A 22,496-nucleotide genomic window follows, 5' to 3' on the forward strand; every position below is an offset into this window, starting at 1 on the left:
ATATGTGGAATCCTGGAAGGGTACGGAAGAATTGACATTACAGTAACAGAAGGGATATTTAGGATATGGAAACAGAAAGGGGAGGAGGGAGGGTAGGAAAGAACACATAATACAGGGCACAAATAGGATCACAATATACTATGTGCATTTATTACACATCATAATGAAACCCTTTACTTTGCACCATCAGTGAATGCTAACCAAAATGCATCTTGCTCTAAGAAAACAAGTCACTTTAATATTTGTATGTACAGCAAAGCGTTTGAAATAGCACTTGCATCTTAAATATCGAAGTAATAAGAACATTTAAAGTATGATGCAGTATAAGAATTATATATGGATTTCAGGGACACTATCATTGAACACTCAGGTACTTAGCAATTATTTTCTGGTTGGCTGAACATACCTATTGGAAGTCAGCAGAGTGAAATGCATAAGAGCGTGGGTCGGGGTCCGGACAGTCCCATGTTTGCAGTAGAGCCACAGTATTCATTAGCTGAGTATGACCTTCAACAAGTGACTTAACCTCCCAAGGCCTCAGAATGTCTCCTAGAAATAAAGCGGTTGAGCTATATCTGATCCCCAGTTAAATGTATAAAATGAAACATGTAAATAAATATAGGTAGAGACATTATCTATTTTACCATATATTTTTACCATATACTGTAATTTTACTACCATGAATTAGTCAATTCATATGAATGTTTTTTTCTTTTTTCTGTTATTTTTTTTCCAAACATGGGCAAATTAATAGCAAGGGCTAAGTGCATGTATTTTCAGAGATACAATGCTGATAATCACATAAGCACTATTACGTATTCAATTTAACATGCAGCACATGGTCAGCGGTAAATGGTGGTTATTACCACAAAAAGCAACACATTACACAATAAGGATTCAAAGCTCGCTTCTCAACCAAGTGCGGTTTTGTGCACAGCGTCCTGAAGCATTTTATTGCAGTGGTGCAGGGAGGGTGAAAGGCTGTGTGTCTGCGATTTATATGGCTTTAAAATCGTGGGAAAACAATTAACAGGTATAAGAGCTCATCGTAGCAGAGAGCCAGCTTGTAGCAGTTGCTGACAGCTGTTTTACGTGTGATGATCAGCAGGGTCAATACTCTGATTAGTTCTTTCCGGGTTTACAAGTTCATAGCATCACCCTACTGCTTTCTGCTTATTTAATTTAAAATATTAACTATTAGCAAATGTTTGATTGAATTCCTCAGATCGGAATAAAGCCTCAAGCGCATGGGGTGGAAAAACTAAAAAAAAAGTGGCATAAACTGCGTCAGATTTAGAGGCCCACTGAAGTGCTCCCCTCAGGTGACCAGAGCATTTTCTTCTGTGATTTTTTTTTCTAACTTCTACCCCATTTTTCCTTCTAGCACAACTCATTTGTGTGAGATGAAGTTGAGGCTCCTCACAAAGGGCCTTATAAACATGTGTTATTCGATTTTAAATCTGATTTGAAAGTGCCTCTCGCCTGCTCCCTCCGAGTAAAGTGACCTTTTTAAATGGAGGAAGTGGCTTTGGATGACAGACTTGATAAATGCGGTCGTGCTCACTCAATAAAATAAGGCCCAGTGCATTTGAGGATAAATCAGTGAAATGTACAGCCCCACCTGTCTGTTTCCATCATTCATTTCCACTGTCATTTTCACAGTGGCTGATGGATCACAGTTGCTGTAAAATTAGACAGCCTTTAATCTCATTTCATCCTGATTAGCTTCTCTGTCCCCTTTCCCTCTAACTCACTGACTGACACGCTAAAAACTCTGAGCAGGCTGTGCGTGACGTGAGGGCCAACCTCCTCCACCACCTGCTCGTGCACACGCACAGGTGTCCCCCGCTAGAGAAGTCTGCAAAGGAGAAGGGGTGGCCTTGGGGTGACTTCAAAGAGAAAGGGTGTGTGCAGGGGGGAGTGCCCTTTTAAATGGATTGGGGCTCTTGTTCCTGGCCCTACTTACCTTCGCTTTCCTTCAGGTTTGATCAGAAGTCAAAGGAATTAGAGCCCTTATGCACATATAAACATTGATCAAATATGTTATAATATTTGTAATAAATTTGGGAGCGTTTTATAGTCAGCAATAATCTCAAACTGTCATTTGCGTGTACTTATAGCCTTTCACTTCATGGTAAGAAATCAGAAAGGATAAAACTTCAAGAATGTGAATGCTGGAATTGCCCAACCAAGAAATATAATATACAAGACTGTAAGCAAAAAAAAAATGTGGAGAAATAAGAATACCCCCCACAAACCGGTTGCATCAGGATGTTGAAGAACTTCTTTGCCCTGACTTTGAAGAGTTCGGCAGTTAGCTTAGAGCGATAGCTTCATTTGTCTGCACAAAGCATAACAACAGGGGTAGTCGAATGAGACAAGGCTTAGGAATAAACCGCATATTGTTTCCTTCACTCTATTTTTGCCTGCATTGGAGGAAAAGCGCAGCAGGAGCAAACACAAGGGTTGATACACTTCCAGAGATCTTGTTTGATTATGAGACTGGACTCAAGTCAGAGGGGAAGAAAATACAAACTCTTCATGTTTTAAAAACGATTTGGACACTGAGCTCATCAACATTTTAAAATAAGACTGCGACGCATGACGGCTGGCTGTGGAGTGAACTAACTGAGCTGCTGGCTTTGGCTTCTGCCCAGTGTCACAGGTAGCTAGTTGTATGCAATGGCAGCTAAGGCTGTGCAGGTCCACACAGGACAGCACATCAGCCGGAAGCAGCCAGTCACAGCCAATGATGGGGCAGCCTAAGTTTTCTTCTCAGTAGTTTGGAAAAAGGTATCATCATTCAGACTGCAGTGATTTAATTGGTTTGATTTTTAAAATACAGCTTCAAAACATAATCAGAGTTAGTTGCTCAATGAAGCTAGCAGAGAGACCTACACCAAGGAATTCAGAGTCATGGCTCAACAAGACTTATCAGTTAAGAGCGTTCTCCAAAGATTAAAGTGAGGATTGGGAGTTTAAGGATGTTCTTAAGAGGACAAAGACCCTTAATGTAATTCATACAGTGCCCACGCCATTTTAGACTGCTTTCTTCACCCCCTAAATCAGGCATATACATATGAATATCTTTCCTCTAGTTGCTATATCTTCAAAAGAAATGAATAGTCACAGCAGTTAATGAATCAGAATTCTTACCACCTTTTGGCACTTTAGTAAGAGCTTAAAGGATGCACTTATAGAGCTATATACTGAGATTTCTTTCTCAAAGCCATGCCTGGTTCTTTCTACTTTTATTTTTATATATTAGCAGTATAAGTCATCTCTGAGAAAGCTAGGAGATAATTAAGCCACAGTGAAATCAGAGATGTATGTATATCCCTCAAAAAAAAGTAAGTCAGGTATAAGATAGATATGTAATAAGCATTCTCTCTCTCTCTCTCTCTCTCTCTCTCTCTCTCTCTCTCTCTCTCTCTCTCTCTCTCTCTCTCTGCATTGGCAAAGGAGCTCAGAGTAAGAATTGGCTAGGATTCATATTGATTTCCCACTGCACTGGTTTCTTAAGTGCTCTGTTGATCCGTGTCAAGCAATAAGTTCCCTGCCTGAACAGGCACATCACCTCCCCGTTTGTCCTCACCTAGATTTAAGGTGCCCATATGATGAGCTGAACAAGGACATCATTTTTCCTACTGGTGTCACTGGGCCCAAGCCACTGCTTGTCATATGATAGCTAATGCCTCATGCATCTACAATCACCCGATGGTATTACACCAGCAGGGACCAACACTGCACAACACCAGCGGTGACACTTGGTACATCCTGATTTTACACAGGAGATGCAAATGGCAGAGAAACCTGGCTTTGGTGGGTTTGTGAATAACACCCCTCTGAGCAGCATCTGCAGCTGGGTGCAGAGAAAAGCAAGTGGAGGAGAATGGAAATCTATGACATCCCTAACGGTTTTCATCTCTGTTACAGAAGAGCTCTGATGCAGATAGATGGGAAATGTGTGATTGTGCTGCTAATGACATTGTACAGGAAATTAAGTGTATACATTTGGAGGAGGCATTAAATCGGCAGGACCCTAATTTAAAAACTTAAAACTGTATGGAAATTCAGCCTGCTCAATGCTGTGGAGTAGAAAGCCAACCAGCATCCCGGTCTGATTGTAGAAAGATTGCCAGCAAACGGTTCCACGTTACTCAGAGTTGCTTCTCTCAGGAAGTAGCTGCCAGCTCTGACCCTCTGGGAGTGTCACTCATTGCCATAGACACTGCACCCCCCACCATCGGGCTGATGAGGAGAACTCAGGGATGGAAAGCAGCAGCGCGCAGGTCATTCTTGGCTAATGCCCAGAACAACATGAGGCAAAACGAATCAAAAGGGGTCGGGCTTGAAACTGCTGGGAACGCACCACTGAGCCAGGGTGTGTGGATCACGGGAGCCTCGGGTCGCCATGCTGCTGCTTGTTGATGGAGGCTCGTGTTTTGTACACACTCTGGTGAAGTACATACCTGGTAAGCTGAGGTATTAGAAACTTTCATATGTCCTTTTCTTTTTTCTTCTTCTTGATTCCAGTTATGCCTTACAACAGCGCCCACCACTGCGTTGTAGAGGTGGAAAACTTCCTGTTCGTGTTGGGTGGAGAGGACCAATGGAATCCAAATGGTAACTATTGAATAGCTTCAACTGTGGCTCCTTTGTACAATTCAGCTTTCTGTTACTACAACAAAATACCAGAGGCAAGTGACTTTGAAGAGAAAAGATTCATCGGGCTCATAGTTTTCAAGGTACACAACTGTCCAGGTTTGATGGGGTCAGTGGATGGTGGCCCACCATGAAAAGAATGAACAAAGAAAGGTTATGCCATCAGTGGAGCCACAGGGTCCCACAGGTACCTTCTGAGGACATGGTGAACTTAGGACCTCCCATAAGGTCTACCTCCCAGACTTCCCATCCGCTAACACTGTCATCTTGTGAACCAAACCTTTACCATGCAGAAGAGTTTTGGGTGGAACCACCCATGCATAGAACAAGCGCACACACTGTGAAAAGGATGTCTGCCCATCCCTTTTATTCTTAGTGCTGAAAATACACTTCTGAGTAACACAGGCCAGTGAGGAGGTCATGCATGGGGTTGGCTGAAGGAGGGGGGAGGATGCTCGTGGAGCCAGCTGAGGACATGTGTAACAGAGCATTCAAGCATCAGTTCTCTAGGGACTTAGCCTCACAGTGATGCCCGGCCCTTGTCCTTATCCATCCCCTGAGAAATGCCACAAGCGGAAGGAAGGACTCCCCAGGGGAAAGTAGAGTCAGCTGCAGCTGTTCAGATCTTCACCCACTACTCCTTCCATTCTGTCTATATGAGAACAAGGTTGGGATAAGCATTCCCTCACTCACGCAGCGTGGAACTCCAGTTCAAGCTCCTTTGCAGCAGGTAGGACCTCAGACCCAGCACACGCACTGTCCTCAGCCTTTTTAAGTGTGTCTTCCATAGGTGGTCTGCCATCTTCCCCCTAAGTGTGATTCCTTCCTAAGTGAAATGAAACCTTTTGACACACATCCCAAACCAAACACAAGAGAAGTGGCTTACAGAATATGCAAAACTGATCATGGTGTTTTTAGAAAGCTTGCTAGTTAAGGGGGGGGGGGAGTCACGTTTGTAGCCTTTGTGTTTCAAAGATAATTATGACTGAGAAGCCATAAAACAGCCTGCAGGTACACATTTTTACTTTTTAAAAAAACTCAGAACATCCCGCTGAAATCACATGTACTGCACATATTTCCTTGTGAATGCACCAAGTCAAATTGTGTACAAATCACAACATCTGCTCCCTCTAAAACTGTAAAGGAAAACAAGCCAAGCTGCCCACTCATGAGAAAGGCAGAAGGCTGGGGAAGACACCTTGTTCAATAAAGATTTTGCCTTGCAAGCATGAGAACCAGATTCAATCCCCAGAAACCAGATTTAAAAAATTAAAAAACAAAAAATTCCTTTAAGGGTAGGGAGGGTGGGGTGTTCCTGCAACCCAAGCACTGAGGATAAGGAGACAGGTGGGGTCCTTGGACAGTCAGCCTAGCCTGCCTGGTAAGTTCTAGCCCAGTGAGATTCCACTTGAAAGATTAAGGTGGACAGTGCCAGAGGAATAACAGTGGAGCTTGTCCTTTGACATCCACATGCAAGTGTATACACATACACACATACATACCCACACACAAATACATGTAAACACACACATACACACATATACACAAATACACACAAACATACACATGCACACAAACACATACACACCTACACACAAACACACAGATACACACATACAAACACATAGAACCACATGTACAAACACACACACATACACACACAAATAAATACAAATACACCCCCCACACACAAATAAATAAATGTTGAATAAAAAAAACCTAAAGCATGAAGAGAAAAGCTTAGGAAGTCCTATTTCAGACTGCAGTGCACTTCCTGGCCACTCTTCGGCAGGCCTCTGTTAAAATGATCAATCTCCCACACAGCTCAGCTTTCAAAAACGAAACAAAAAGTAAAACTTTCCACACATATGAGCCTTCCCTTTAAAAAAAAAACAAAACATTTTCACAATGTAGTGCAGGCTATCCTCAAACTGGTGGTTGTCCTGCCTCGGTTTGCCAAATGCTGGGATGGCAGGCGTGAGCCATGGCACCTGATTTATTTTGTATTTGCAGTGCTGGGGATTAAACCCAGGCCTTGCTTGTGCCGTGGAAGCACTTTACCAGAGTACAATCACAGTCCGAGTGTTAGCCTAGGCAGCCACTGATAAAATCAGCTCCTAGGGACTGGGATGATAAACTGCTTGTCGAACAAGTAGGAAGACCTGAGTTTGGTCCTCAGGACACACAAAAAAAGGCTAGGCCTGATGGTATATGCTTTTGATTCTAGTGCTGAGGTTGGGTTGGGGACAGGTGGATCTCTGGGGCTCTCCAGTCAGCCAGCCTAGCTTGTTCAAGCCTGTCACCAGCCTGTCACAAGATGAAGGGCACCTGGTAACAATACCTAAGCTTCACTTCTGGCTTCGGCACACCTGAACACACACACACACACGTACACATGCACACATGCACAAACCTTCTGTGGAAAATGTTTTTTCCTGTTTTTAAAATTAATTTATTCTTGTTGCATCTCAATGGTTAGCCCATCCCTTGTATCCTCCCATGGAAAATATAATTCTTATCTGCTTCCTTTTCAACTTCAAATTAAAAAAAAAATGAATCCCAGAGAACAAGACAGGAAGTTGGGGAGAACTTGGAAGACTTTCCTACCTCTAGTCAAGAGGATCGAGGTTTTTTTTTCTTTGAATTAATTCTGAGACCCATACTACACCATTTGACTATCTTGAGTTCTCTCTCCCTACACCTGAAGCAAAGAGCAACCAGGATTAAAGCCATGCATGAACACACTCTGGCTATCAATCCACAATCACACTTAGTGCTAGAGTCACTTCACTGGAAGCTCAGTGCACATCATACAGAGACTCACATGGCAGTTTCTTGTCCTCCAAGAGTGCCACGGCATGATGTGCCTGTGTGCATGTGATCAGCATCGCTGAGCATGCCTATCAACATCTCTTCTCTGTTTTTGCTGCTAGGAAGCCCAGAGCAAAGTTTTTATAAAGCTTTATGTATTGTCTGTTAACTTCACTATTACCCTCAGTTACAAGCCTAGCAGCTCTCCCTTTCTTTAAAAATTTCATTTTAAACTCTTGGAAACCTCCATATGAAAATTTACAATCTTTAAACAGAGGGAGCTGGTTATATCAGAGGCAAGTAAGTTAGCCTTTGGTTCCCTCTGCCAATTACAATTGTATGTTAATTAAAAACACTCTAAAAAGTTGTGGACTGGCATCTTCTCCAGGTGGAAGATAAGAGCAGAAGGCCTTATCTTCTCTTCAATGAGGGCTGTATCTGTGGCCATGATCAGCCAACATTACAGTTAAGAAATGGGCTGCATCTATTTCTAAGAGAACTGATGTATGTGCCATAACTATCTACCACAACACCATAAATTGAAATTATCTACAACTTCTGTTCATCTGGTCAACCACAGTGGACTCTGGTAGTATTAGCAATAATAGTTGGTGAGAACTCACTGTTTCAGGCAGAAAAAAATTGCTGAAATTTCAATTAATCCCAAGTAAAGAGTGAGAAGAGAAAATAAAGTGGAAATAAGTGGGGAAGGAAAGGAAACTGGAAATTATAGAAGAAAACAGTAGAGAAGGGGAAATGGGTTAGAGGATGAGAGGGAAGGGGAAGGGGGAGGAGGGAAGGAAAAGAGAGGAGAGTCAAGGGGAGGAGAAGGGGGGAGAGAGGAGAGAAGAGCAGAGGAGAGAGATGAGTAATTATAGGAAAAGATGGAAGAGGAGAGGAGAAAGATGGGTAGAGGGTAGAGAAGAGGGGAAGGAAAATGTGAGAAATGGAAACTATTCTCCAAAGTTCTGTCATATTTGGGCACCACCCTCAAGTCCCTGGAAGAGTCTCAATAGTAAGTTAGCCCTAGGACAGCAAATAATAAGGCCACCTTAACTCACTTTCATTTCTTCCAGGGCTCATTTTCTCCCCTGCTTCTCCCCTGCTACCCCAGAGCTCCATCCTTTTTATCTTCCCAGGCTCCCACCTGTTCCTCTTGTACACCACTATCCCTGCATCTCGATATAGCCTCTAATCTCAAACTTTTTCAAACCAGGCTCTGCTAAGCCTTTTCTCTGAGTCAACTCCACTTCCATTCTACAAGAAATGACAATTTCTGGCTTGTACCACTACTGCTCAGCACATGAAACCACTCTCCATCCCATTAGCAGAAGTGGCAGGTTCCTTCTTCCAAACAGAAACTTTGAACTAAACTTCATAGAGAAACAATCTTACCCATGGTGGATAGGTTCTGACTTATGTGGGAATTGCTAGTCTTCAGATGCAGTTGGGAATTAGCCTCGAAATTTGAGCACCAAAGACAATATATTTTCCTACTGAGAAATTTACCCTCCAAAAAAATCACTCAAAAGACCTGCTGTGGACATAGTCCTTACTGTAATTGGAGCCCCCCTATTTGAATTTTCTGGGTCATCCTTATTTTTTATATCTTCCTGTGGATCACCAGACATAATTCAACTTATCATCACCTGTCATGAATGGCCAACACTTCCACATGGGAAGAAACTCCTGACGTCACATCAACACAATCCCTAAGATCACTTGACATCTCCTTTGAGTGGTTTCATCAATTTCCCATCTACTCAAAACTAGGACATCTTTTGAGAAGACCACTTTCACAGACACCATTTCTAGTAAGGGTCTGGCTTCTCCCTTCCATATACTACTAGCTCCTCAGTGATGAATGTGTCACTAGATTAACCCACTGATGACATCAACACACTCAAGATCCAATCTTCTCCCAACAGCGCTAGGGACTAAGCCTTCAACTCATCACATAGACTTCTGAGGACAATTCAGATTCTCTCAGTAATACTACATATTTTCTTCTTGTTGCTCTTTCTATTTACAGATCTAAGGTCTGTTCCTTGGTCCCAATTGCAATGTTCTTGAACTTAAAATTTTTAAAATGACCACAAAACACTCCGCACATGCCGTGTCTTCTAGTTTAGTCTTCTATTGGTTTCAGAAGTCCTGGGATGCCTTGTGCTGCCTCTCACCTCTGTGTCTTTATATCTTAGATTCCCCTGAGTTGTCCCCATTGGCTTTTCCTCACCTCAGTTCACTGAGGCAGCACTTGTCAGGGCCGCCCATGCTCTTCAGAGTCTCAGCTGCTTCCTCCTTTCTTTCACAAACACTAAATTGGCTTTCAAAATATCATTTTTCCTTTGTTGTTTTCATTTTTTTCCTATCCCAGAGACCAGTCTTTAGACCCTTCATCTTCCCACTCCAACCTCTTTTTCTTAAGTGGCTTCATCCACTATACATGTAAATAGTAACTCTGAACTCATGCCTTCCAAATCTGTAGTGGTAACAATTATTCAGCCACAGGCTTAGCAGCCACCTCCTTCTGATATCCTGTAGGTTTCTCTGGGTTAAGCACAAGACTAAGCCCATAATTTCTCTCATTAGTTTCTACTCAATTCCTACTTAGACTTTGTTAATCCAACAAACTGTGTGACCTTCCAGTCAGTCACTCAGGCTAAAAACCGGACAGTCATCCTTAATGATGCACTTTCTCTTGTACAAAAAGAGATGTTTGGCTGAACCTGTATGATGGATTTCAAACCTGGCCATGTCTCAGCCATCTGAGCACACATGTGTGCACATTCTATTTATTCCTAGGGTGAAATCTGGTACCCATTGCCTAGATACAAATCACGAACAAAGGCAGTGCTTAGGGTTGAGCCTTTGGGTATGCCACCTCTAGTGCTACATGGAAAGCTTAGTGTGCTCTTTCAACTTGTATTTCTCACTTTGATGTCAATATGTATGCAAAATAAGATTCATTTTAATACCTTGGAAGCGCTAATGTGCTTTTTAAGCTCAACAGAGGGGATAAGCTGGCTAAGCAGCTCAGCAGACTCATGCTTGCTTCCCGATTCAGCAAATGCACTTGTGTTTACGTCATGGCCATGGTGCATCTCCCAAACACACACACAGACTTTCTGTGATAAGCGTGATACAAGACTGATTGTCATGACTGCTGCTATTTCCATGGGGAGACAAAAGTCTTTTCTACAAATAGGGTTCTTGGGTTACTAAAAATAAATGCTTCTAATGGGGAATTAGGCATGCATGGGGCTTGAATATATGGAAAGTATTTTACTTTTTTCTTAAGTTTGCTGTTATTATTACTTCTCTAGAAAATAGACTTTAATGTTTGTAGGATAAAAACGTATTACTAAAAAAGACTGCCCAGAAATATCATACAAGGAATTCTCTAAAATGGAGAATCTGGGGGCAATAACTTCTTTTTAAAACATGAAAATATCAAAACACAGAAAAAAAAGTATCCAAATGTGCTGATAGTTTAGCAAACATGCTTGCTTTTGGTATGGTTGATTGGGTTGTGTCATTCCACAACAATAAAGAGAACGAGCAAGAGGGAAGCCCATTTGAGGAAGTGCCTCCCTGCCTCCCATGCGGTGCTGGAGGCTCCCTTAAGTGAATTCATGCTTGTTAAATGTGACAACAGAGATTTTAAAAAACTGATAAATGTGCAAATCAGCAAAGGGATCGAAGTTCTAAATGTCTCAAATGTATTTTTACAGGAAAACATAGTACAAATTTTGTCAGCCGGTATGATCCCCGATTTAATAGTTGGATCCAGCTTCCACCCATGCAAGAAAGGTAAGTGTTTATTTCTATTTATCTAAGACATGTAGGAATGCTGCACAGAACCGTAGGTGATACATCATAAGGACTGCTGGGCAGAGTCCACGACAGGCACACAAGACAAAGTACTAACCTTGGCTTACCCGAGCTAGCTTGCTAATTATTGGCAATTATTTGTCCTAATGTGAAGATAAAAAAATTATGCAGCATATCTTCTTTGACCATAGTGATGACATCTTGGAACATACTGTGTAGCCACTGGTTCTATGGTTCTTATCAGTAATGTATCTAAGTCCTCAAAACATAGACTGCAACCCTCACAACAGTCTCCATGCCAAGGCAAAAGCTTCTGTATTAAATATTGAGGTATTTGATATTTGGTTTAATATTTACCATCAAAACTTGGAATTTAACATTTAAAACTGTATAAGTTTAATATTGCAAGAACTTGGGTCATTTGTATGTGCCTCTTCAAGAATAGTTCATGTATTAGCTTTTAAAAATAGCTCTAGCTGGCCGTGCTGACACATTCCTATAATCCCAGCACTTGGAAGCTGGAGAAAAGATAATCCAAAATTTTTTTAATAGTATCTTTTTAATTTAGTTTAATTTATGTGCATTGGTGTGAGAGTGTATCAGATCTTGGAGTTACAGACAGTCGCCAGCTGCCATATGGGTGCTGGGAATTGAACCCGGGTCCTTTGGAAGAGCAGACAGTGCTCTTAACCACTGAGCCATCTCTCCAGCCCAATAATCCAAATTTTAAAAGGCTGGGCTCAAGGACACAGCAAGCTGCAGTCTGGTTATATGAGACCCTGTATCCCAAAACAAGACAAAAAAAAAATGCCATCCTATTTTGTCATACACAGAATATTTATCTCGCCCTAGTCCCTTAGCTACCATGGGATAGCATTGGTACTATATATGGATATTTTATTTCTCCTGGCTATGTTCAATCATGATGTCATATCTTTGTATGCATATGATAATGTAGATGCATGTTAGATTTCAAGGACTTAACTCTTTTTACAACCTTTTAAGTAAACCGTACAATAAGATAAATGACAATAAACTACAACTTACTTCCTCCTCATCATTAAGAATTAGGGAAGTAGTGATCGGCTGCATCCTTTTTCTTTCCTTTTTCAAAAATGAACTCCCTTCACATCTATTTCATCATTCAAGTAGATTGCACTGAGATCAAATTAGATCCTTAGCATAAATTTCACGTTAAAGGTAATCTTCATGAAATAGCATTTATTCCAAAATGGATGTTTCTGCAGAAAGACACTATGAATCTATTTAAGTGTATTAAGATACTCGGTATCTTGCCACCCTGTATAAGGGAATTAAAGCTCTCTTAGATGTGCACAGCAGCACATGTCTACAATCTCAGCACGCAGAAGGGTTATGACTTGGAGACCAGCCTGGGCTGAACTATGAGACCCTGTCTCAATTACATAAACAGTTATCCACAATAATAAGAGAAAAGATGAGACTCTTTGAGGAACTACACACTATCAGCCAACAATATCCAGACAGTATGTTAAGCGCCATGAGCTCACTTAGGAAAACCTCTCTCAGCCTCTCTACTGTATATCAAGAAATACTTCCAAATCAATCACTATTCTGACAAACTTCATGAGCCACGGGTTTTCCTGCTGTCTTTCTCCAGCACACTCCATCGCTTTTTGCGGGAGGGTTGAGTTCCTGGTGCCTGTTATAGTAACTGTCTCACGTTGCCCTTTAATCAAGACCATTCTAGAAAGTTCTATCTACAAAAGCATCATCAACACTTGTTTGAAATGTCATTCTCTCATCACCACTATCCCCTTTGCTGGGGGCTGTACACCATGATAATTAACCTTCATGCCTTCAGCGTGGGAGGCATAACTCACGTCGTGGTCAATTATCTCACTATAGAGCCCCTAAGGATGGAAAGTATTGCTACAAAACCTAATTAGTAATTTTTTTAGACTCTGTATTGTTGACTTAATAGTCTGTAATGACTTCCTCTGAGGCAGGGTGGCCTATCATGGCAAGGTCCTACTTAGACAGTTTTTAGCAGCTCATTGACCTGACAAAAAGACCTGCTACGGTCTGTCAGCACCCGGCAGCCACCGTTGACAGAATGGACTGTTTAGCATCTCTTTCGAAGTCATTATGGTATATCATGTCAGGTCCTCAGTAAAAGAAGTTTTCTTTCTTTCCTTTTTTTTTTCCTTTTCTTTCTTTTGTTTCAAGATTTAGAACAATCAACCTGATAGAACAAATTACTCCTTCCAGAGCTGAGTAGGAAAACATGGCCCTCTAGCCCAGGAGCCTTCTAGCATCATCTCTCCTGTAGGCTGGTTGGCCCAGGCAGCAACTCATCACTTCAAATGAAATGTGTCTTCTGCCATTTCCAGGCTTCTATTCAAAACAGCAATGGCCACTGGTGCTCTGCATGATGGTTAAACATAGGAGGAAGAAACCCAAGATAGATAAGAAGCTCTGGCTCAGAGATACTTATTGAGACATTTAAGTTAATTTTACAAGACGTAGATCGTGAATCAAACCAGAAGTTCCTCACCTGCCTGTTTCTTGCATTCTTCTGCCAACGTGCTGAGATGTTACCAGATAAGAGAACTGTGTTTTAAGTCCTCCCAGGGGCAAATCGCCTTTACAGAGCTGGGAACAGATTCCTAGCCTATTTCACCTAGTCAGATATTCCTGTGGGGTCGAATAAAACTGTTCAGTAGCCTCCCTGTTCAGCAGGGAGTTAGACATATGGCCTCTAGGCTTACTCAACAGTGGGTGAGCTCACAGACTATGTTTGTTTCTAACTATGAATTTATAAGCAAACGATTAAATGGAAATACAATTTTAGATTTACACAGTGGAAGTCAATGACTACTCCACCCAGCATCCTCCAGTAGCCAAGAGTTCAACAAGAAAGGCTAAAGCCCAGGAGCCGCATTGTGTTATGATGGTGGCAGGTCCAGTGGTGTACCCTCATGTGCACCCACCAGACTCCAATGGACAGTTCCAAATTCATCCTCACACGGAGTGCCCTGGTTAAATACAGAGGGCCACAAAATACAACAAAAGGGTGGGAATTTGAAAAGGGATTTAAAAGGAGGAGGAAGGGGTGGGGAGGGAGAAAGGGAAAGGTTGGAGGTGAGAGTAACCAGAATGTATCATATACATGCATTAAATTGTCATTGGATACATTTAATAAAAATCGTAATAACAAAAATGGGTGCTGATGAACTATTTGAGTCTTAGATTTAAGATTTGATTCTGTCTCAAGAGAGGGAAAAAGTGAACGCTTAGAACAAGAGAAATGCTTCGGTAGCTTCTATTTCTTTTTTAAGATAAAATAGACATTTTATATTTAGTAATAAAGCAGAATTGTTCATCCCTATATAGTCTAAAATATGTGTGTAAAAGTGTTTGGGAAGCAATATACGCTCTTTGTTTGACTGAGTAAGAAACTAGATGCTAACATGCCCAAAACATTCCCAAACTTAAATATTATTGGAGAAACTGTGGGAGACAGTATTCCACATGAAAATCTGTTGTTTCTAACTTGTTGATGCAAGTCAACAATTTAATCTAGGTTAAGATTACAGAAATTCAGTCTCATGCTTCAGGATAAATATAATTTACTACAGCTAGATGATCAACATATAAATACATAAATAGGCTGTACTTGGGCAGATAAAGTATTTAAAAATTAAAGATGACAGATGAGTAGGTAGATAATAGATATATAAATGATAGGTAGGTGGTAGATAAATAGATAGATAGATAGATAGATAGATAGATAGATAGATAGAGTACATTAATAGTTCACTCTGAGGGTTAGTAAGGAATTTTAAAGATCTAAAAATAAGCAATTTTAAAGTATATTTGTAAATGTTATTTGTTAGCCTTTCAAATCTTATCTCAGAAACATTGCTAAATGTTGCTTCTGGCAGTGAGAGGAATGAGAAGTGAGAGGAGGAAGAAACAAACAATTTGAACTTATGACAGTGTGAGTCCACTATGGACTATTTAACAGTCTTGAACTTACTTTAAAAATAAATAAATAACACAAGCCAACTGTGTTCCTTCCACGGAGAAGAGGGAAAAGCAGACTCATATCTGGGTCTGGAGCAAGAACTGAGTGTCACCAGAGCACCAAGTCCTTGTTTCTATAAAGCATTTCAGGAATACACAGGTGAGCCATGAGAGGAGACCAGGGGACTCAGCACCATCACTGTAGGACTTTCTACACAAAAATTTCACTCTGAGTCAGGAAGTAAAGCCTGCGATAGTTTCCTGTTTAGATCCTAAATCCACTGTGTACATAGGGCTGGGAATACAGTTGGATCATCAAACCAGTTCTAACAGGCTGACTTGGTGCCAGAGGGGCAAGACACCAGTCAAAGCAAAATGAGAAAACTGCCAAAGGGATCTCCACACCCATCAGAGTGAATCGTCATCTCCTGGATCAGTCCTGAGACAAACTCACTGTTCCCAGCTTACAATCAGTAGTCCAATTACACACTAATGACTCGTAGTGCAATCAGTAAATGTATCCTTTCAGAGACCTCTGCACTCATCACAGAATCATCTGGAAGAACTACACTGACCTGCCTGTCTTGTGTCCATGATGCAATGAGATGTGTGTCTTTCGAAGACCTGTGTCGCTATCGTCAACATTTTTAACTGGAAAAGAGAAGAGCATTAAATAATTTTGACAGGTCGTATTCATTAGAAAGCAATTGGAATTTGTCTATTCAAGTGGAAGAAGTCAGTGGACCAGGTCTTTGAACCTTATTTTGCAACTTTAAAATTTTTATGTTCAGATGAGAGTCTCTCTCTCTCTCTCTCTCTCTCTCTCTCTCTCTCTCTCTCTCTCTCTCTCTCTCTCTCTGTCTGTCTCTCTCTCTCTCACACACACACACACACACACACACACATACACACACACACCAATATTAAAGTTTCAGAAGCCAAAAAGTAGCCTTCACTTTAAGAAATATGACTCACCTTTTAATTTTGTCACATTTTCTCCTTCTAATTATTTCTATTGTTATTGTTCTTTATCAAGTTCCAAACCCTCCAGAGCATACACTTCTTTCAAAAACATCAATGAGATATAGAAAAGATAACACAGTAAAAAATATCATCCTAAAATGATCAATAATAGCTATCAGGACAATGTAGGACTATCACAAAAGCTGAACACAGTGTCATCCCCAAACAGTCTTACACCTAAGTAGTGAGAAATCATCTGAGCAAACATGACACTTTGGCCTTCTCTTCAGTATCACAAGCTGAGCCTCTGTGATCTGAAATTCAGCCGCTGTGATTTACAGGTGACATACTTACAGTGAAACACAAGCACACTGCAAGTATTGTATAAAAATCACCTATATGGACAATCATAACTGGTAAAGTGCTGAGAATAAATAAGTACCCAGCCATATAAATGACATCTATATCAACCTCCCTTCCACAAAAGCTCAGGAAATGTTGCTACAGGTGTGGGCAGGGCTGGGGGTTGTAAGAACTGGAGCATGGGGAAGAATGTTGTGAATGTTATCTGAACGTGGTGTGACTGTCATGTACCAGCTCTCAGTAGCTGTAGGTATCTACTGAAAAGCTGAGCAAGATCAAGCCAGTTAAAACTCAAGCATGGATGGAGAGGGTTTTCAAAACCCCAACCCTAGCTAAAGAGCTATTGGTAGCTGTCACATTTTTAGGCATGTGGCCCACATTCAAGTGCATGGGGCTCATACTCATGCACATAAGGACAGCACTAATTAGATCCAGTGGATACTATAAGAAACAATATTTTGTGCATGTAACTAAAGATTGAATGAAGAGTAAGTGCATAAAGTTCAAGTAAAGCTGAAATGTATTTTATGTTTAGATTTGGATCCCTTCCCCCATTTTATCTAAATAAGTATTTCTAAATACAAAAACTCCTGAAATCTAAAACATTTTTGGCCCTGAGCATTAATATGAGAGCCTTGGACTACACTAGAAAGAGTTCATAAGAGCCAACTTTAAAAAACTTTTTATCCAGGTAAAGATGACCTGACTGACAGTTTCTGAGAATAAATTGATGGTGAACAGTGATACAAGCACATGGAATCATCTGCACACATGCCATGGGAATGCTCTCTTACTGTCCCCATGTCCCTGGAGAGCACTCTGAGCCTGACAGAAGTTGTGTGCCAGGCCAAAGGTCACATGCCTAGTAAAGCACACCAGATAATAGTCTCATTTTGTAAGTCACGTGGTTCATCAAGGTTTCACCCACTCACTCCCAGATGTTTCAGTATTTCATACACACAACTTGGGAAATCCCCAAATAATATAGGTTACCTGATAAACATTTCTAGCACTCTCCATATGGCAGCTGACGCTACACAAAAATCTCATCGTCAAGTTTTATACAGTCTATTAATTAATCCAGTGTAAATCATGTCCTTCCGGGCCTTGGCCCTTGCCATTCTGGTCATCATAGGCCCAGCCATCATAACTCTGAAGGTCTTAGACCTCTGAGCCTTCCATCTTTCTTGTCTTACTACTTCTCAGGTCTTACTACTTATGCCTTCCATCTTCATCCATCAGCAGAGTTTTCATATTACTTCTTTCCATTTCTTCCACTGAACGTCTAAATCCAGCTTCTCAATATCTCCTTCCTAAATCGTAGTTTACCTCACAATTGGTCACCTATCTTTTCTACAAATTTCATACATTTAACCTTTCAAAGGGTAGCTGGCAAATACTGTCAGTAGCCTCTCTTGAACCAAGAACTAAAGTCATTCAGAAGCCTCATTAGAATCAATACCAAAGGCTCCCTAGGCAAAATTTCATGTAACTGGTATTAGAAGAATATATATATATATAATGTTAGAAGCCAAATATATAGAACCACAACACAAAGTTCACAAAAGTTATTCTATTTGCAGTTGTACTAGGAGGGGAAAATGATAATTGAAGAGAAATTTTGATGATGCAGTTTTCTAATAAATTGGGAACAATGACCCTTGAAGGACCATAAAGAAAGTGAATGTCAAGATAATTTATTATTGTTACATTATCTACCTCATTTTTCACTTTGTCTTATTGAACTACGGTATCCTTAGAAAGTACCAAACATCCCTAACATTAATGAACATTTTATCAGTGTGTAGAAGGCAAGAAGAAAAGAGCAGACACAAAGCTTTGGTGCCTTTCCTCTCTCGTAGCATTTGAACACCAAAAGTGTTAACTGGGGTGAGCAGTGCACAAGATTGCTATGCACGGTCTTGGATGTAGAAGTCAGATGAGTAATGGCCAGAGGTTCACAGCCCTCTCTGAAGACATACCCTCCCCACTTTAACCGGCTGATCAAGTACCCCTTACCACATTTCAAATGTGACAGTCCACAGGTTAACTGAGAGCTGTTGTTTTGATTGTAGAAGAGCCAGTTTCTATGCATGCCGCTTGGACAAGCATCTCTATGTGATTGGAGGGAGGAACGAAGCCGGCTACCTGTCCAGTGTGGAGTGCTACAACCTGGACACAAATGAGTGGCGCTACGTGTCCTCTTTGCCTCAGCCTCTGGCAGCCCACGCAGGAGCAGTGCACAATGGAAAAATATACATTTCAGGCAAGCCATTCCTCTGTTGTTTTTTTTTCCTTTGCAAAGTTCACTGTCCAAGGCACTTACTTGACCCAGCTGTGTCTGCCCTTCACAGGGGGCGTGCACAATGGAGAATATGTCCCATGGTTGTATTGCTATGACCCGGTCATGGATGTCTGGGCCCGCAAACAAGACATGAACACAAAACGTGCCATCCACACTTTGGCTGTGATGAACGATCGCTTGTATGCAATTGGAGGGAACCATTTGAAAGGTGTTTTCTTGTTTGTTTGTTTGTTTGTTTGCTTGCTTGCTTGCTTGTGGTCATTTTGGTTTTTTTGTTTGTTTGTTTGTTTTTTCCTATGCTGGTAACATTTGTGTCACATGCTTCTTGCTAAGGGGTTTCTTGTTATATAATCATAGTTAATTATGTGGGAAAAAAACCATGTTGACTAAATACAATCTACTGTGTGTGAATTAGCAGTACCCTGGAGCAAGCATTTTTTGTGTTTTAATTCTGCAGATAGGATTATGTTTAAGTTACCATACACATTAAAGAAATGAATAATGATGTCTAAGGGGAAAAACTGGAGTATTAATAACTGAAAAAGCACAATTTGTCCTAACAGTGAAGCCAGTGAAATAAATTATTCCTTATCTCCAAAGTTGTAGTAATGAATTGTCCTCCAGAAAATTGTTTTCTGCTGTGATCATAAAGAACTGTACTCAAAGGCTCACAGAGCTAATGTTTGGATTTTTTCTTAAAGCAATAACTTGGTATCTAAATTTAGAATCACTTCTTTTAAGTATTGAATATCAAATGATCTATGATTCTCAAATTGAATTGCTATTTTGGATTTAAAACAAAAGCACAGTATTTGTAGAGCCATCACTGGCTATTTTCCTTCTCTAAACACATTTGTAACTGCAACCTTTTGTAGTTTATGTCACTTTATAAAATAGTAAGTGTGTCTAACACTACATGTGCTAAGAAACAGATTTATGATGCTGAAATTTGCCTGACCTACTTTGGGGCCTCAGTTTCCAATCCTTTCAAAAACAAGGACACCAGTCTAAATTGAACTCTCAAATCTCTTCCAGCTCCTGAGCTCAACAGAAACAGGCAAGCCTGTGTTGTTAATAGTGAAGCCAATGGGCTTACTAATCCCACTAGACATAAACCTAAGAGAAGGGTAGACGTGGAAAGGTTTCTAATGCATAGTTACCCATAAATAGAATTTTAAAATGCACAGGTTAACTTTTATGTCTGTATTTTGAGTTCATGTTCACCCAGAAAATCTGAAGCCCTAGTGTGTGCCTGCTGCTAATCCTGTGCCCTTCGTCCTCACAATGGGAAAGAATTGTTGTTGATCCTTTCCATTTCAATGCACACTTAATCCCCTCACCTCAACGTTTTATATTAATTTTGTGGCTTCTGAAATAAAGTGTGATTTCTTCCCATTTCATTTTCATAAGCTGTTATCTATATTTCTTAGTGACTTTTATATTCAAAGTTATGGTTGGACAGAAAGATTGCAAAATAATAGACTAAGTAAGAAATCTGAATGCACACACATGAGCATGGACATGCATACGTCAAAGGAGAGGGCTGAGGACATAGCTCAGGTGCTGGTGTTTGTCCAGCTATGATGCATAAAGCCCTGAACTCAAAGCCCAGCACTATAGAAAATGGACATGATGGTGTGCATCTGTAACCCCAGCACTGAGGAGGTGGAGGCAAAAGAATAAAAAGTTTAGCACCATCCTTGGCTACATAACAAGTTTGTGGCCAGGATGGGCTACAGGAGACCCTGTCTTTCTATATAGATATAGAGATAGAGATAGATAAATATAGAGAGATTAGATAGATAGATGATAGATAGATAGATGATAGATAGATAGATAGATAGATAGATAGATAGATAGATATAGAGAGATATACATATAGGTGTAATGACAAAGGAAAGTTGTTGTTGGAATCCTAATTTGAAATAAATTAAATTATATGTCATCCCATTCAAGAACTATATTGCAGCCTTATCTATAAAAGAGAGACAATGACAGTGTCCTTTTGTGAGCCTTGTGCTCAACATCTATCGTGCATATGGAACTAGGCATAGAGAAGGTTCATGTGCCCCTAAACAATGCCTGAGAACCTCAGGATCTACATTTTTCCCTTATGCTCATTTTAAGTAGATACAAAATTTGGAGTGGGCACATTGCTCTATTGTAATACCACCTATCTGATCTATTTTGTATTATAAATTAGTGGCCTGAAATGCCTGTCTGATTTCTCAGGAATGAAAATGATTCCTTTGAATTTGCCTTTTTAGCCAGGTTTGAAGAATCAGGACATCAATTATGCATGTAGATTGTCAGCTAAAAATTCATAGCATGCATTTAAGTGAACAAAATATCATTTTTATTGCCCCCTCTTTCTATGTAGTCAAAAATTTGCCCTGAAACCATGATCCCCCTGCCTCAGTTTCCTCAGTGATAAGATACATCCTTGTGCTCTGCCTTCTACTTCTTAGATTTTTTTTCCATAGCTGAGGTAGTGACAAGGTCACCAAGAACAATGTAGATTCTGGGCCCTGGTGGAATCTTCACGGTCGCCTGGCAGAGCCCGTCTCAAAAAATAGAGTGAATAGCACTTGAAAAATGATATTGGAGGTTACGCTCTAACCTTTACACACACACACACACACACACACACACACACACACACACACTCTCTTATACATACTCACACACACACACACACTCTTACACATACTCACACATACACACTCTTACACATACTCACACACACACACACACACACTCTTACACATACTCACACACACACACTCTTACACATACACACGCACACACTCTCTTACACATACTCACACACACGCACTCTTACACATACTCACACACACACACACACACACACACTCTTACACATACTCACACACACACACACACTCTTACACATACTCACACACACACACACACACACACTCTTACACATACACACACACACACACACTCTCTTACACATACTCACACACACACACATACTCTTACACATACTCACACACACACACACACACACACACTCTTACACATACTCACACACACACACTCTCTTACACATACTCACATACACACGCACTCTTACACATACTCACACACACACACACACACACACACACTCTTACACATACTCACACACACACACACTCTTACACATACTCACACACACTCTTACACATATTCACACACACACACACACACACACACTCTTACACATACTCACACACACACACACACTCTTACACATACTCACACACACACACACACACACTCTTACACATACTCACACATACACACACACCCCATATACATACACACACTCACATATATTCATATACGCACTCACACACACATACACTCACAGTCACACACACATTCACATATACTCATTTACACATACACACATATATACACAAAGATGCAAATATACACACGCAGACACTCATATACACGTTCACTCATACTCACATACACTCACATATACTCATACACACACACACATATATACATATCACATATATCATAGATATGA

General features: G+C 40.6%; 1 protein-coding gene across 1 annotated transcript in view; it reads left to right on the forward strand.

Moving 5' to 3' along the window:
• KLHL14 (kelch like family member 14) overlaps positions 1 to 22,496 on the forward strand; it is a 102,792-nt gene that overhangs the window by 74,505 nt on the left and 5,791 nt on the right. Inside the window, exons 4-7 of the mRNA XM_084780439.1 lie at positions 4,537 to 4,626; positions 11,211 to 11,289; positions 18,720 to 18,910; positions 18,999 to 19,157. Of these exons, the coding sequence (XP_084636565.1) occupies positions 4,537 to 4,626; positions 11,211 to 11,289; positions 18,720 to 18,910; positions 18,999 to 19,157 (519 nt within the window). The remainder of the gene's footprint in view (positions 1 to 4,536; positions 4,627 to 11,210; positions 11,290 to 18,719; positions 18,911 to 18,998; positions 19,158 to 22,496) is intronic.

The sequence above is a fragment of the Acomys minous genome (assembly GCF_964271855.1).
Source record: "Acomys minous genome assembly, chromosome: 4".
Classification (NCBI taxonomy): domain Eukaryota; kingdom Metazoa; phylum Chordata; class Mammalia; order Rodentia; family Muridae; genus Acomys; species Acomys minous.